Source organism: Pangasianodon hypophthalmus, chromosome 18, assembly GCF_027358585.1.
Source record: "Pangasianodon hypophthalmus isolate fPanHyp1 chromosome 18, fPanHyp1.pri, whole genome shotgun sequence".
Classification (NCBI taxonomy): domain Eukaryota; kingdom Metazoa; phylum Chordata; class Actinopteri; order Siluriformes; family Pangasiidae; genus Pangasianodon; species Pangasianodon hypophthalmus.
Genome location: NC_069727.1, coordinates 15,070,455 through 15,086,851, shown reverse-complemented (window position 1 = coordinate 15,086,851; position 16,397 = coordinate 15,070,455). Strand labels below are relative to the sequence as shown.

Below are 16,397 nucleotides of genomic sequence, written 5' to 3'. Positions count from 1 at the left end.
TGCTCAAGCTATTCAGATAAGGTATTAAGAGTTAGCCAGGAATTTAGGAATAGCTTGACCAAGAATAATGGTTACATTTTTTTATATTGATCAACTAATTGTTATTATAATTATGAAACAATATTCATTAATACTTTACTTTAATATACATTAACAGTCATTTCATTTTAGGTAACGAGCCACATTGCACTTAGTCCCATGTCAAGTAGATCGGACCAAAACATTTCTAGCAATGAGTTGTCATAGCACAAATCACACCAAAACAAATAAGACTCGCCACTCAATTAGAGCATAAGAAATGGAACCCTGTAAAAGTAGAGAGAGTTAGTGTGTCTCTATGGTTACCGACACGCTGCAGTGGCTGAGCTGCATTACTGGAGGATTTAGTGCATGCTGCAATTAGGAGGCTATTTGTCATTCAGCTGTCTGTGTTTTTGCATTTTAAGGAGTTTTGTGGTTGTCACTTAATGTAAATCAGCTGTGCCATTCATGCGCTTGGTAATTTGTGGTCATTTATGGGCGATTGGCATTTATCAACATAAGCACATGAGTACGAAGAAAATCAGAGTTTCCAAAACATTTGTTACACTGGCAGGAATATTGGGTTTGGTTTGTGAAGCCCAATGATTGTACAATTGCAGTGCATTGCAGGATTAAAAGAAAGTACTGGATGTTCTCCAATGTGTTTTCAGACATAAATACAAAATGGTAGCCCTAGAAAATAGTGCACAATAGAGTGAATAGGGCTTAGTCTTGGACACAGTAACAGACATTTGTAAAGGGCCACATTAGAGTTTAACATTAGAGTCTCTTCCTTGTGTTAGTAATCAAAGCAGTAGAGTGTCAGCAGCTGATGATTGTGCTGACATGTTTCTTTAAATACTGTAGTTGACCTTTTGTTTGACACAGAAGTCAGCCATGTTAACGATTAATGACACTGCCTGGCTATTAAATTGATAGAAGATGCGTCTCCAAGGCTATTGCTCTTCTCCGATGTCACCCACAGGCTTGAATCTCTGGAGGCTGCTCATGTGCCAAAGCTGAGCAAGTCATTGTCCAAATATTGAACAGCTGAGTAACAAATGTTGTGAGTTGGCTGTTGTAAATTATTGCTTGAGTGCAGTTTCTTGAGGCAGGAGACACGACAAGGACATAGATTCAGACGAAGTCTTAACCTGGCTGACAGATGCAACAGAGAAAAAAAACAAAAGAGCATACAGAAGTGATAAGTGACTCCCCGGGTGTGAGTACAACCTTTATCACTAGCAAAAACATGGAGAGAGAGAAAACAGACTTGAGCAGGATACATATACACACAAGGTGAGGGCAGAAAGAGGAAAAACGCACACACAGAAGAGGCATAAAGACATTAAACTAATATCTGATATATTCATATATGTATGTGTGTGTGTGTGTGTGTGTGTGTGTGTATATATATATATATATATATATATATATATATATATATATATATATATATTTGCTTGTTTATTGCTAATGTTCTTAGAATTTTTTTTGTATTGGAACGTTCTCTAAATTTTACATTTATAAAGTATTTATTTCACTTTTACAGAAAGGTTTGTTTTAAAATCATTTCTTTATTGCTTAAGAAAATACCATGCACTGTTCTAAAAAATATTTGATTAAATTTTTCAGTATAAAATCTAAAATCTATTCCAAGAATAATCAACATTTTGGGAAGTTCCTCCGTAATATCCTTCTAAATAGGGATATAAATGAACATAACATTTCATGAATGCAGGTCATCAAGAAACAGTTTTTTGGTTCTGAATATACCAGAAAAATACTGGTTTTGAGAAAAACAAAATTGACATGTAATTCATAATGAAATATTATGTATACTATGTATTATAACATGTATATCATAAGTGACATAATTGACAACAGGAAACAAGCTTTTCAGGGATGTATGCTTGTGCCTTGTGGGCGGAGCTTAAAGCCTTAATCAAACTTGCTAAATTTCATAACATGACAGTAACGTGAATGGGGGAAAAAACAGTGAAATAAACTTTTTTTTTTTTTTTTTTTTTTTGTTACTTCAGTAGATAAGAGAAGACAGGTGGAATTTATTCAAAAACCTGAAACAATTATTGATGTAATCAAAATCGTCATTTCTACATGTAATGTGTTGTCTTAATATTGTTTTTCTATTCTAAGTCCAGGAAAGGACTATGGCATTTGTGTTTTATGCCATATTGGTCAAATAGTGATGAAACTGTGTGGAAATGATGTTTTCTGCTGTTTCAGGCAAATTAAATGGAATGAATTATACAGCAGTGAAAGTTTTTATCAGTAGATCTTAAGCTGGATTTTTTTGTGTGCAAAATTTTATAATACATAATTTTGTAGTCTTTCACCAACATAATTGCTTGGCCTGTAGTATTCCTTCAGGCCAATTTCAAACTAAAAGCAGGTATTAACCTCTTGAAACGGGCTGAAATCAGAGATATTGCTTGCCCAGAGAGATGATATACTGTGCAATTCTGAAGATGCTCTTTGTCTGTACTCCTCATTTCCTCCTCCCTTGAGCTCGTGGACAAGCTGATTGGATAAGCTTGGTTACACTGACCCACTGGCAGAAAAGCTCTATGAGTCAGAAAGGAAGGCCAGATAGCCTTTACCTGTCAGTCAGGATCAATTCCAGCACTCTGTGTACACAGGGGGAGAGTGTAATCCTTCCCTATGCACATCTCAGCTGTGGAATGGCCGGGGTTGGGGTGGGGAGGGGTTTTGGGAGGATTGGGGGCGATTTCCAAAGAGACCTTCATACAGTTTTCATGCTGATATCTGATGGTGCATGATGATGCTGTGGCTCTGGGGCTAACGCCATAAACCTGCACAATGTGAGGCACAAGCAAATATCCGGCACCCTGGAAAAGTGCAATAAACCATTAATGATCCAAGTGCCAGCTCCAAATGGCAAGCGCTAAATGTCAAGCTCCAATTATAGCAGGTTTTGCTGCAATACCCTCATCAGCGTCACCATTCATTAGGATTTTGTGCTCTGCTTAACCTCATTAGTGATTTCTCTCATTCCTCAGACCATTCATGTTGCCATCGTGTGCGCGGGGTACAACGCAAGCCGAGATGTGGTGACGCTGGTCAAGTCTGTGCTTTTTCACCGGTAAGTGGATCATCCGTCATACACTGACAAGACAAATGTATAAATGTGTATAAAATCATTAAAGATCAAGAGGTCATGGTATATATCCTCTATTTGTTCTCTTACTGTTGCTCTTACATGTTCACATGAATAATCATTTTGGTTGCTACATATTGCATTATAACTAATTGCACAATATACATTTGATACAATGAAATGGAGAATCATTTGTTTGGAAAGAATCTCTTAATGAGTTTGTCTGCAATTTACAGCTATTACACTCACCGCAATTAAACAATTAGGTAGTGGAGCAGAATAAATGTTAATGATGTCTCTGAAGCATCTGCAGTATTTAGATAATTTTGTGAAGTGCATATTTTTTTAATTGCTTCCCTGTCCATGTGAGGCGATTTGCTGATTTCACAGGTCACACTTATCTTACACGCACATTTTAAAACTATTTTCTGCCATTGGTAATTTACTTATCAGGCAGAAATCAAATGCATATGCATATTTTGTACATGGCATGTGGATAAATTGCCAAAATGTTTGACTTGTAGGTCAATAAATGTATGAGTTTGAACTCTCATGCTACAGCAACAGTATACTGCGTCTATATGATTTATGTTGTATAGCAAGTATTGTTCACTTTATTTGAGCAAATGAATTTTTTTAAGGTGAGAATGATACTCTGCAGGAAAGCGTCGATAAACTGTATGTGTACAGGAGAAGACAGAATCTGAGGATCGTTTGAATACTTGAATCTGAGGGTGAAGATGTGAAACAGGCAGTGCTTTTACGTGTTTCAGCAAATACCGCCTAGTAGCACTGAAACTCTGCCAACATTGACTTTGGCAGGTCCACAGATGTCTGTAAATTTGGAAAGTATCATTCAGTTTATCTCATGTACACATCAAGGAAAGAACTGGAAAAGCCGAGAATGTGTTATAAGATTCTTCCTTAGAAGGCAAGGATGCTAGAAGCAAACTACGGCCCTTGGTTTAAAACAAAATAGAATGAATGGATTGAGCAGTTGTTTCCATTTTTTGTGGCAGCCTTTTCTTAAATGATGCTTATGCCCACTTAAATCCAGCCTCCTCTTCATGTACAGTGCCACTATCAGTATCTGTTTAATGCTCCAAATATCCATATCTGTAGTCAGATTTAAAGCCAAAGTGGATTAAATATGAACCCTATCACTATTCCCCTGCAAACACTAGAAAACCCTGAAAAAGAAAAAAACCCAGAGGTGGAAATACCAGCGGTGTCAGCACAGTGTCTGAATTCTGGCTCTGACAGTTCCTCAACCTCAGCTACATCACTCAAGTACAAAATCGGGCTCAGCTAGAGATGTGCACCAACTGTTTGTTTTTTTTTTAAATAATGAATTTAGTTGGTTGTACCTCCCAAACATAAACAACGTAGTAGTTAAATTTAAACCAGCGTGACCCTGACCGGGCAATTACCAAGGATGAATGAATGAAAGTCATATATCTAGGTTAATGAATGTGATCTTTCTTTGTTCCCCAAGCTTGATATGTGACTGCTGGTTTGTGCCCACCTAAAAGTAAACACCTCTTGCTTGTGTGACTTTTTTTAATGCGTCCCACTGAATCCCAGTCCTGTTTCAAACTCTAGTCTCAACCAGATGCCTCACAAACCTTCCTGGCAAGCTTTCTGAAAAAAAAGGGAACAAAGTAAAATCAGTGCATAACCTATGTCTATATGTATTTGTATCTGTTTAAGTTCTTTTAGTTCTTCTACATTTCAGACCTTATGTATAGACTTCTAGTGCATTTTCTAGTCTGACTAGCTAATGTTAGACAGTATGCCTCAAAGTTAGATATCCAAGAAGCTAACATTAGTATGTGTCATAAAACTCATTCATTATCTATTCATTGTCAAGCTTATTCGATCATTTATCTGATTAGATTGAAACAGGACACATATACCATATATACACATGATGTACTCAAAACTGAAATACATATTCTGGTATTTCATATTCTTTGCTCAGATCTCAGTCCTGAAAAATGTTCCCTCCTGCCTGGCCTTCCAGACTCTATTGAAACTAAATAATGGGCTGATTATCGTCATTAGTGCAACATGGCTGATCTGAACAGTGTAAAACTCCAGGGAAACCTCATGCCAGGTTTCAGAGAATTCTTGGTTAATCACCATGGCAGTGTCAGTTTGTGTGTGTGTGTGTGTGTGTGTGTGTGTGTTTTCCCAGCTAGGATCTGGACTGTACTGTGAAGTGAATGATTAAATTCTTTTTCCATGTGAAATAAATGAACAAACCAGTATTAAATAGACCTTCCTACTATGCTGGGAATTTGCAGGAAAATTACGTGCCTGCTTGCTCTAGCCTTTGTGTCACATCGCCACAGAAGAAAAAAACATGGATCCAAAATAAGCTTTCAAAAGGATAACACATCGAAATAAATTGCATATTTTGATATATTGACACCAGCTCAAGAGAACCTCTGCATCTGTTTGTTGGCCTGACATCTGCCACAACGCCTAGTTTATTCTGTCCAGAGCTCTTACTCATAGTGGCAGTTGAGGACCTCTGGAACATCACACTGAGTAAAATAACAGACATATGGGACCTACTCTACTAAAGTGTGTTTTTATAGATCAGAGGTTAATTAGGTTTAATTTGTGCAATGCTTTTAGAGGCACAAAGACAAACAAGGCCAAAGCTGCTGTTCAAAACATCAGTCTGATGGGAGTAACCCCAGAGTGCCGGGGCACAGGTCAAAGCAGGACACCTTTTCAGACGAGGAGAATAAACCGATGCACCTGTCTGGAGAATAAAAGTTATGTCCTTACTATTATAAGGTTTTTATCTGGTTGAACCATTTTGAAATATAGGACATTCCAGCTATTAAAACTCTAAAATACTGAAATGTTCATTTTCAGGTTAACATCTCTCACACTTACCTAAGCTTCCTTCAAATTTCCATTATCAAAATTCTGAGATAATTAGAAAGTGCACAGATAGAACCGTATTCTTCTGCAAGATCATATTCTGGTTGGTTTTATAAGATTCTACATGGACATTTGTTCTGAAGCAATACTTTAATTTAAGTTATGAACTCATAAATAGAAATACACGCAGTAGAGAAAGAAATTTTTGAGCCTATTAAGAGCACATTATGATCATATATGCTTTTCAGTACATCTTTTTTCATGTATCCTATAAGATCTACAGTACCAAGATATTTCACTTTTTACTTTGAAGTTTTTCCTAAACAAGATAATTTAGGTTGCTCTTTAACTGTAAAATGTAACAACATTAAAGTACAATAAAATACATTAGAACATACAAATAATACAAACACAAAAACAAGTCTGCTAGCAGTCCTAGAAAGCTGGACCTAAAAAGTTTATTAAGCACATTGCATATAGCTAGCTAATGTCAGTAATATTTACTGCTAGTGTTATTTGATGTTAACCACAATATTAGCGTTCTGCTGCAATTAAGACTTTATAATGTGCTAGAATGTTTATATCTTTAAAAAGCAGCAAGTACAGTAGACCTCTATACTCTTACTTTCTGTTACATGAAGCAAATGTAGAAAGAACCGCATGTAAATAGAATGTGGATATTGATTGGACAAGGCTGCCTGTGTTGCGCTTATCCAGTGTTCATGCTGGTTGATGATTGGCTGGCAGAAAGAAAATTATAAAACCTTATAAAAATGTTTATCTGTGAGTTTAGAGATACAACTCCCCACACCCCCACACCTTGCAAATATAACACTAAAAACTTTGCAAAATAAAAGAATTAACATCATAGGACATCCTCTAAGTGGTTAATTCATTTTTTCTACCAAAATGCCAAATAATACCTTACAGTACTGAGGACATGGCGCGTTAAAAGCAGTAATTGTGTTTGTGTGTGTGGCAGTCGGAACCCTCTTCACTTCCACTTCATCACAGACTCCATCGCCAAGCAGATCCTAGCGTCCCTCTTCCACACTTGGATGGTGCCAGCTGTCCGAGTGGACTTTTACGATGCAGACGAATTGAAGGTGAGTCTCTCCTTTGATACTCAATAAGACATTGAAAGTGTATCTTTTATCAATCATCTTCACAGGTAGGAATTTGTTTAAAAACTAGATTTATTTGTACCAAAGTGTTAGCTCTGCATTGAATAAATATCATCTGTGTGTGTGTGTGTGTGTGTGTGTGTATGTTAGTCTGAGGTGTCATGGATCCCCAACAAACATTACTCAGGTATCTACGGCCTGATGAAGCTGGTTCTGACCAAGACGCTGCCATCAGACCTGCAGAAAGTCATCGTTCTAGATACCGACATCACCTTTGCCACAGACATCGCTGAGCTGTGGGCTGTCTTTCACAAATTCAAAGGTATTCAGCGCACTTATCACAGTTTCCAACATTGTAGCAGTAGCTAAAATTAAACTGCATTTTCCAAATCACTGGTTGAGTCCAAAAGGAATTACATTGACTTGTTATATGGATAACCTGTTTGGAGTTCAATTTAGCTCTTTGTAGTACTGTTATATCATTGTTTTTTGTTTTATCCGGCTTACAGTCAGGTCCATAAGTATTCGGACAGTGACACAATTTTCATAATTTTGCTGCTGTACGCCACCACAGTGGATTTGAAATGAAGCAAGATGTGACTGAAGTGGAGACTTTCAGCTTTAATTCAAAGGGTTTAACACAAATATTGCATTCACCGTTTAGGAATTACAGCCATTTTTTACATAGTTCTTCCATTTTCACAGGCTCAAAAGTAAGTGGACAGTTGACTGATAAGCAGTTTCATGGCCAGGTGGCCTGTTTCCTCATCATTTCATGAGAAATTAAGGAGATAAAACACCTGGAGTTGATTCCATGTGTTAAATTTGCATTTGGTAGCTGTTCATAGCTCTCACTATGCGGTCCAAACAGGTGTCGATGCAAGTGAAGGACACCATCATTAGGCTGAAAAAACAAAACAGACCTATCAGAGAGACAGCAGAAACTTTAGGAGTGGCCAAGTCAACAATTTGGTACATTCTTAAAAAGAAGGAATGCACTGGCGAGCTCAGCAACACCAAAAGTCCTGGAAGACCACGGAATATAACTAAAGTGGATGAATGAAGAATCCTTGGTGAAGAAAAACCCCGTCACAACATCTAGCCAAGTCAAGAATACTCTGGAGGAGGTAGGTGTATCGTTGTCAAAGTCTACAATCAAGATACGCATTCATGAATGTAAATACAGATGGTTTACCTCAAGATGCAAACCACTGGTAACACTCAAGAACAGGAAAGCCAGATTAGACTTTGCTACAAAACATCTAAAAAAGCCTTCCATGTTCTGGAATAAAATTCTTTGGACAGATGAAACCAAGATTAACTTGTAGCAGAATGATGGGAAGAGAAGAGTATGGAGAAGAAAAGAAAGGGCTCATGATCCAAAGCATACCACATCATCTGTCAAACATGGTGGAGGAAGTGTTGTGGCATGGCCATGTACAGTATGGCTGGATCACATTATTTATGAGGTGACTGCTGACAGAAGTAGCAGGATGAATTCTGAAGTGTATAGCGCTATACTTTCATCTCAGATTCAGTCAAATGCTGCAAAACCGAGAGGACGGCTCTTCACAGTACAGATGGATAATGACCCAAACATACCACGAAAGCAGCCCAAGAGCTTCTTAAGGCAAAGAAATGGTATGTTCTTAAATGGAGAGTCAGTCACCTGACCTCAACCCAATTGAGCATGCTTTTTCACTTACTGAAGGCAGAAAGACCCACAAACAAGCAGCAACTGATGGCTGCAGTAAAGGCCAGGCGAAGCATCTCAGGGGAGGAAACTCAGCATTTGGTGAGGAGGCAATCCGTGAAGCGGTCAATATTTTTGTTAAACTCCTTGAATTAAAGATGAAAGTCTACAATCACATCTTGATTGCTTCATTTCAAATCCATTGTGGTGGTGTACAGAGGCAAAATTATGAAAATTGTGTCACTGTTCAAATACTGATGGACCCAACCGTATGAGGTATGAGGCCTCATACTCTTTGATCAGTCCAGTAAATAAGGACATGCTGAATCTTTTTGGATTCTCTCTCTCTCTCTCTCTCTTTTTTTTTTTTTTTTTTTTTCTTTTTTCTTTTTGCTAACAGTTCTGTCATATCACATCAGGGTTGGACAAATGAGTAGCCAGGGTGCTCTGGACAAACAGATATGTTCAGCTTATTCATTTTTATTCATAGTTGCCCCGCAAACAAGCATGTTCAACAACCAGGGAAAGAAAACTCTACTTCCTATTGACTTCTGCAATGAAAGTTTTTATTTGTTTATTGCTCTTAACTGTGGTGTGACGCAGCTCGACACTGTGACTATAGCTTGCGCTTGTGAATCCCACTGCCTGCTGCACTGCATACCTCAGCCAAGTTGTGATCTGGCTGAAGGTAGAACCAATTTTTCTAGGCAGGTTAATTATCATCCACGAATGACAGAACATCTTTTCAGAATCAAGAATACGCAGGTATTTGGAAACACTGGAAAACCAGTGAAAACAAATTTCAGTGCAAAGTCTTTATATAACTCTCCTTACAACAAGCAGTCACATTGTGTTTAAACATGTCAAGAGACAATAAAGACACTAACCAGAATCAGATATCGTTTATATATTTGATGTTAGGAGAGAATACCACAGCTCATAGCTGAAACATTGGTGAAATTTTGTACAAACAAGGTACAAACACAATATGCTATGTTAGAAACTATAAAGACAGGATAAGAACTATAACTATCGTTCTGTATCTGTCTGTATCATTTTATCATATGATGCAGTCCCCTCCACGAGAATTTATAAACTCATTTATTTCTTTTAGTCTGTATTGCTGCACTTAACCAGCTAACTAGCTTGTTAAACATTATTACATAACATTAGCTACCACTTTTTATCCTAGTCTGTTAGATTTCCATGCAGTCAAAACATGGAACTGGGCAGCACATTGGAGTTTCCACATACATGGTGGGCTCTCTAACACATTTTTCCACCATGATAATTAATAGTAACAGTAAACAGTACACAATAAACAGTACTCTTGGTTCCAGCTGTTTCTGGTACGGCATGTGTTAAAAGATTTCAATTTATTCATTAATTAATTTCAACACCTGCAGCATCATAATCAAATAACTCTAGTTATACATGTGTACTTAAAAGCACTGTCAAGGGGATCATCTGATATCTTTGACAATAGTAATAGCACAGCCGCAAGTGATAAAAAAAATGTTATGCTGTGTTGCTTTCAAGCACATTTTGTTATTAAAATTTGATGGAATGGAAATTTCCCTATCCTAATGGATTTCATATGATAAGCCTCATTATTATCTTACTTTTCAGACAAAGTCAATCCTTAGTATAAGAAATGCCCCTAAAATACCTCTGTGTGTAGAGGTGTGCACTAAAAAAAATCAGATCACACCCTATTGATACAGTGTAGTTTAATATTTGCCCCTTTAGTGTTGTATGTTTTTTGAGGTGAAATCTTTTCTACAGGCCTTGCATCAGTATTCACCCCCCTTGAACTTTTCCACATTTTGTATTGTTACAACCTGGAAGTAAAATGGCTGTAATTGGGATTTTTATATCATGACTGTACACAAAATACCCAATAATACTGAAGTGGGGGGAAAAAATTATATAGCTTTCAAAATTCTTTACAAATACACAATTCAAAAGTTGTAATTTCATAAGTATTTGTAAGTATTCACCTGCCTAAATTAGTTCTGGTGCAACCAGTTGCCATCAGAAGTCACATATTTAATTAAATGGAGTCCACCCAGGTGCCATTAAAGTATCATGTGACCTCAGTATAAATATACCTGTTCCTGGAAGGCCCCATAGTTTGATAGAGAACACACATAATCTAACAGCATCATGAAGACCATAGAGGTATTAAAACAATTCTGAGACAAAAAAAAATTACGAGTAAGAGTTTGGATAAAAAAAAAAAAAAATCCAAACTTTGAACATCCTGTGAAGCACCATTAAATCCATTATTAAAAAGTGGAAAGAATATAGCAAAACCGTGGCTATACCGAGAGAAGGCTGTCTACCAAATCTCAGTGACAGGGTAGGGCATTAGTTAGAGAAACGGAAATAAAAACAAGGTTAACTCTCAACATGACACTACCACCACCATTCTTCACTGTAGGGATGGTGATCTCAGGATAATTAGCAGTGTTGGATTTCCTCCAAAAGTAGCACTTTACATGTTTGTCTCATCGTACCAGGGAACCTTTTAGATTCTGCAACTTTTCACTTTTGCTACTCTTCCATAAAGCCGAGCTTTGTGGCGTGTCTGGGTTATGCTTCTGCCCTGAGGTAGATACTGATGGACCAAACTGAATGAAGAAGATTCCTCTTTATGGTACCCATCCATTCCTGTCCATGATCAGAATATTCCTTATCCTGATACTCACCGTCCCATTACACTACATTATACTACATACATTATTATAACAAGCAGGAGTGCAGTCAGACCCTCATGCCTCCTCAGTCATGCATATATGAGACGTCTACCATTCTCACTAGAATTAAATCTCATTTATAATCATTTGATGGGCCATTAGAGATAATTGGTACATATATTTACACACTCATGGCAAAAAAAAATACACAGATGAATAAATATTACGGCTACATCTCTGGAAGGATTTACACATTGTTGTTTGGACCTGAACTTCAGTGGATGTAAAATATTTTGAAAAGTTTTTCTCACTAGTGTCAGTAGAAGAGCGCATTTCAGACAGACAAGCACAAAGATGAGTTTTGACAGCATGTGAATCAGATAAGTCACAACCCCATACATGACATCGCAGTCCTTGACTCAGGGCCGACCCATGACATTTTGGGAAATAATGGATAAATTCTTGTGTTTAACCTGAGACATGAGAAAACTCCTGTTGTTTTGATGGATAATGTTGCATAATGCTACAGGTTGCTACAGAGGAAGGTTTTATTTTGAGTGATGAACTTGGGAATCAGGATTCTTCTGTGCTGCACATCCTGAGCTTGTATGAGTCAGAGGCAATAGTGAGTGGAAAGGAGAGCTGCCTTTAGAATGTGCACATATACTGCTATCACGTCGTAGCTTAGATTGTGTTCTTCTTCTGATAAACTGGTGTGGTCCCTATAGATCATACTTTATGGTTTTCAGTACAATAGAGAACGCGGGGCTTGCTGGTAAATGTGAGCAGTGACCCTCTTTCTGTTTGAAGGAAAATAATAAATAAAAATACGTTTTTTTTTTTTTTAACCATAACCATCATCTTATTTGCTGTTAACAAATGGATTGAAGTGGATTTTTGGTGGAACCAAAAACAACAGCATTACCAGTGGTTATAAGTAAAAAACATGTATGAAGTCGAGCATGGGGCTGATTTCCTTCTAGCCCAGACTGTAGAGTCACGCAGCTTAGATTTAGCATCCATTGGGGCTAATTTATTTAAGCCTGTGTCACTGTCACATCCATAACTCTTCATCAGTAGTGACTGAGAAGATGTATGTGAAATACATTAGCGAGTGTAATAGACATAAACAAGGAGTATTGCTTTATCGATCATTTGTTTTTTCAATTGTTTTTCAAAATGCACTTAGACGGGATATTAGAAGTAAATTGACAAAGCATACATCTTCCAATCAAAGTACAAAGAAGACTAACAACAGAAACACAAGTTTTGGTTTGGCCTATAGAGTTAGCTAATGGCAAGAGCAGCTTTACTTTTTACATGCTTGCTATTTGGAAGAGACATGGCATTACGGACTTCAAACACTTACAATGTCAGTGAGTTACTGATGTAGAATTTGTTTCTGACCTCTAATTTAATATCAAAACCAGCATTTGATGTTTGATGCAACATTTCATTTTCAAATAGAATGACATTAGACAAGATGCAGTGTAAATGATTACATATTTTGGTTTGCAAAATGCTAGAGTTTAGCTAGTGTTTGTAGATTTTGTGTGATAAAGTAGACTGTTGATCACATTATGATGCCATACAGGGGAAGCGTAGTTCTGTCTGAATTATAATCAGTGTTTGTTCAGTCACCAGGATTTCACCAAGAGCCCAGGCTGCGTATCAGCAGTAGCAGCAGTTAAATGATGTGTGGTAGTGCTGTGAGCGTGGCAGTGTCGAGTGTGAGCTCAGTGGGAGAGAAACTGGATTGCCGCACACACACACAGTGCCTTCATATCTTTCAGTTCCTCTTATGACTCTCAAGCTCCCAGTAAAGACAGCTCACCGCCTTTGTCTCTGGGAAAATGGCAGGGTTCTGAATGAACTCGCCTCATGAATAGGATTTATCATGCAGCGTCACGTTCATGCACTCTTTCTCTCTCCCTTTCTCCTTCCCTATTCTCTGCTGCTTACTTCCTCAGTTTTTATTGCATTCGCTCTGCCTCTTCCGTTCACTCCCATCATCATTCCCGCTTTCCTTTTGCTTAATTCACTTCACTGTCTCTCTTTTTGGGCTTTACTCGATATTTCTGAAAGCATTTTTAGTTTGAGGCAGTTCTGTAACATCCTGCAACTTTAAAGTGTCTGACTGTTAGTAGAAGCAGATGCCAATTTAGCTCCTACTCTCTCCTGCCTTTTCTCCAATATAGTTTTATAATTCAACTCTGATTCAACCCAACTGCATAAAGTGAACTAAACACACAGTTTACTATGAGTCGCAGTTGGCATGTTTGAGATGAAGAGAGCTGGAGAGCTGCAGAAATATATTCTTGATATTTGGACCAAAAAAAAAAAGGAATGCAAGATACACTTCACAAAATTAGCGATGTTTTAAGTTGTTTATGTAGTTATTTAATTATTTACTTAGCCCAGCTCTGGTTTCTACAAATTCTATAGATACCTGTGATTTATCAGAGCACTTGCAGTTTCAATTTTTCTATTTTAATTAAGTGCAGTGAGAAACTGAGTCAAAACAAATGGCAAAGATACCAGATGTAATTTCTTTCTGAATGAACATGGACTGCATTCCCAACGAATTTTTGGCATCCATCAATGAATGCACCATTACCATTCATTTCAAGCAGAACAATGCGTTAGTGAAGAGAGAGCAGCAATGCCTGCTAATGTGCAAAATTTACACTCTGTTGTCTGTCAGGAAAGTTCAGCAGAGTTGAACTTTTAATGGAATGTACTGTGACATGGCCATGCATCAGGCAACAGGAGATCTGTCATTCATGCTGATGCTGAGGACGAAGGAGAAACTAATTGTGGTTGTTGGCTCACATCATGAGCTGTATGATCCAGTGCTAATAATATACACTATAAGGCCAAAAGTACACCTGATCATCACACCCATATGTGGTTCTTCCACACAGTTGGAAGCACACAATTGTATAGGATGTTTCTGTATGCTGTAGAGGTACAGTTTCCCTTTACTGGAACTAAGGGGTCGAAACATGTTCCAGCATGACAGGGCCCCTGTGTACAAAGTGAGCTCCATGAGTGGAGTGGAAGAACTTGAATGGCCTGCACAGAGCCCTCAACATATAGATGTGATGTCCTCAAACCTTTGGCCATATAGTGTCCACCGATCGGCTATAACATTAAAACCACCTGCCTAAAATTGTGTAGGTCCCCCTTGTGCCACCAAAACAGCTCTGACTCGTCGTGGCATGGACTCCACAAGACCTCTGAAGGTGTGCTGTGGTATCTGGCATCAAGATGTTAGCAGCAGATCCTTTAAGTCCTGTAAGTTGCGAAGTGGGGCCTCAGTGGATCAAATTTGTTACATCCCACAGATGCTCGATCAGATTGAGATCTGGGGAATTTGGAGGCCAAGTCAACACCTTGAACCCTTTGTCATTTTCCTCAAACCATTCCTGAACAATTTTTGCAGTATGGCAGGTCGCATTATCCTACTGAAAAAGGCCACTGCCATTAGGGAATACTGTTGCCATGAAGGGGTGTACTTGGCCTGCAACAATATTTAGGTAGGTGGTACGTGTCAAAGTAACATCCACATGAATGCCAGAACCCAAGGTTTCCCAGCAGAACATTGCCCAGAGCATCACACTGCCTCCTCTGGCTTGCCTTCTTCCTATAGTGCATCCTGGTGCCATTTCTTCCCCAGGTAAGCGACGCACACATGTCCAGGTGTTCACATGATGATAAGGAAAATGTGATTCATCAGACCAGGCCACCTTCTTCCATTGCTCCATGGTCCAGTTCTGATGCTCACGTGCCCATTGTAGGCGCATTCGGCAGTGGACAGGGGTCAGCATGGGCACTCTGACCGGTCTGCAGCTACGCAGCCCCATACGCAGCAAGCTGCAACACTGTGTGTTCTGACACTTTTCTATCATAGCCAGCATTAACTTTTTCAGCAATTTGTGCTACAGTAGCTCTTCTTTGGGATCAGACCAGACAGGCTAGCCTTTGCAGCGCAACATCCCCCATCCTTAGACTTGATCTACACACAGTTTACAGAGTTACAGCTTTTCCTCTGACTGCTACAAAGCCCTGACACTGGAGACTCCTTCCATAAATTTTAATAAATGTTTCCTCACAGAAAACTTCACCATATCAATGATAATACATTTTTCTGTTACAGAACAACACATTTTCATCTATTATTAGTCTCAGATTATATGGAGCCATAAAAGTCCCTGTGAACGATCTGTTACTATAGAAACAATAACACATTCGAACAAATGCATTAATATAAACCTGTCAGATCTGCTGTTATAGAATATGTATCAATACAACAATATCAACAGTGCTGTGGTCCAATTCATTTGATGACAATTGCAAAAAAAAAAAAGTCAAGTCAAGCTCGTATACATTGGAACAAAACGTCGTTTCTCCAGGACCATGGTGCAACACGTAACAGTACACAAGCCTACATAAAGTGCAAATACACAACAGTGTGAGCTGAGTCCAGGACAAAAAATACACAGAGCAATAAATACACAGAGCATGGTCTTTTAAACTGTAAAATATGTGGTAGTGTAGCAGCAATAAGTGTATCTGTAGCAGCAATACATTTAGCATTCCATAAAGTGTCTGATGCAGTTTTAGAAAGTGCAGGTTTGCAGTGGTGTTCAGTCGTACTGGGTTAGGTGTTTGACTAGCACAGTTGGGAGGCAGCAGGGTGTTGAGTAATCTGACTGTCTCAGGGAAGAAACTGTTGCGGAGTCTGCTGGTGGTGGCACGGACGCTCTTGTACCTTCTGCCAGATGGCAGGAGAGAGTCCATGGGATGGGTGAGAGGGGTCA

The 16,397-nt window shown here is 38.4% G+C and overlaps 1 protein-coding gene across 1 annotated transcript in view; it reads left to right on the top strand.

The window, feature by feature from the left end:
* LOC113532299 (xylosyl- and glucuronyltransferase LARGE1) overlaps positions 1-16,397 on the top strand; it is a 73,938-nt gene that overhangs the window by 27,679 nt on the left and 29,862 nt on the right. Inside the window, exons 4-6 of the mRNA XM_026923621.3 lie at positions 3,063-3,145; positions 7,041-7,164; positions 7,333-7,504. Coding sequence (XP_026779422.1) covers positions 3,063-3,145; positions 7,041-7,164; positions 7,333-7,504 — 379 coding nt within the window. The remainder of the gene's footprint in view (positions 1-3,062; positions 3,146-7,040; positions 7,165-7,332; positions 7,505-16,397) is intronic.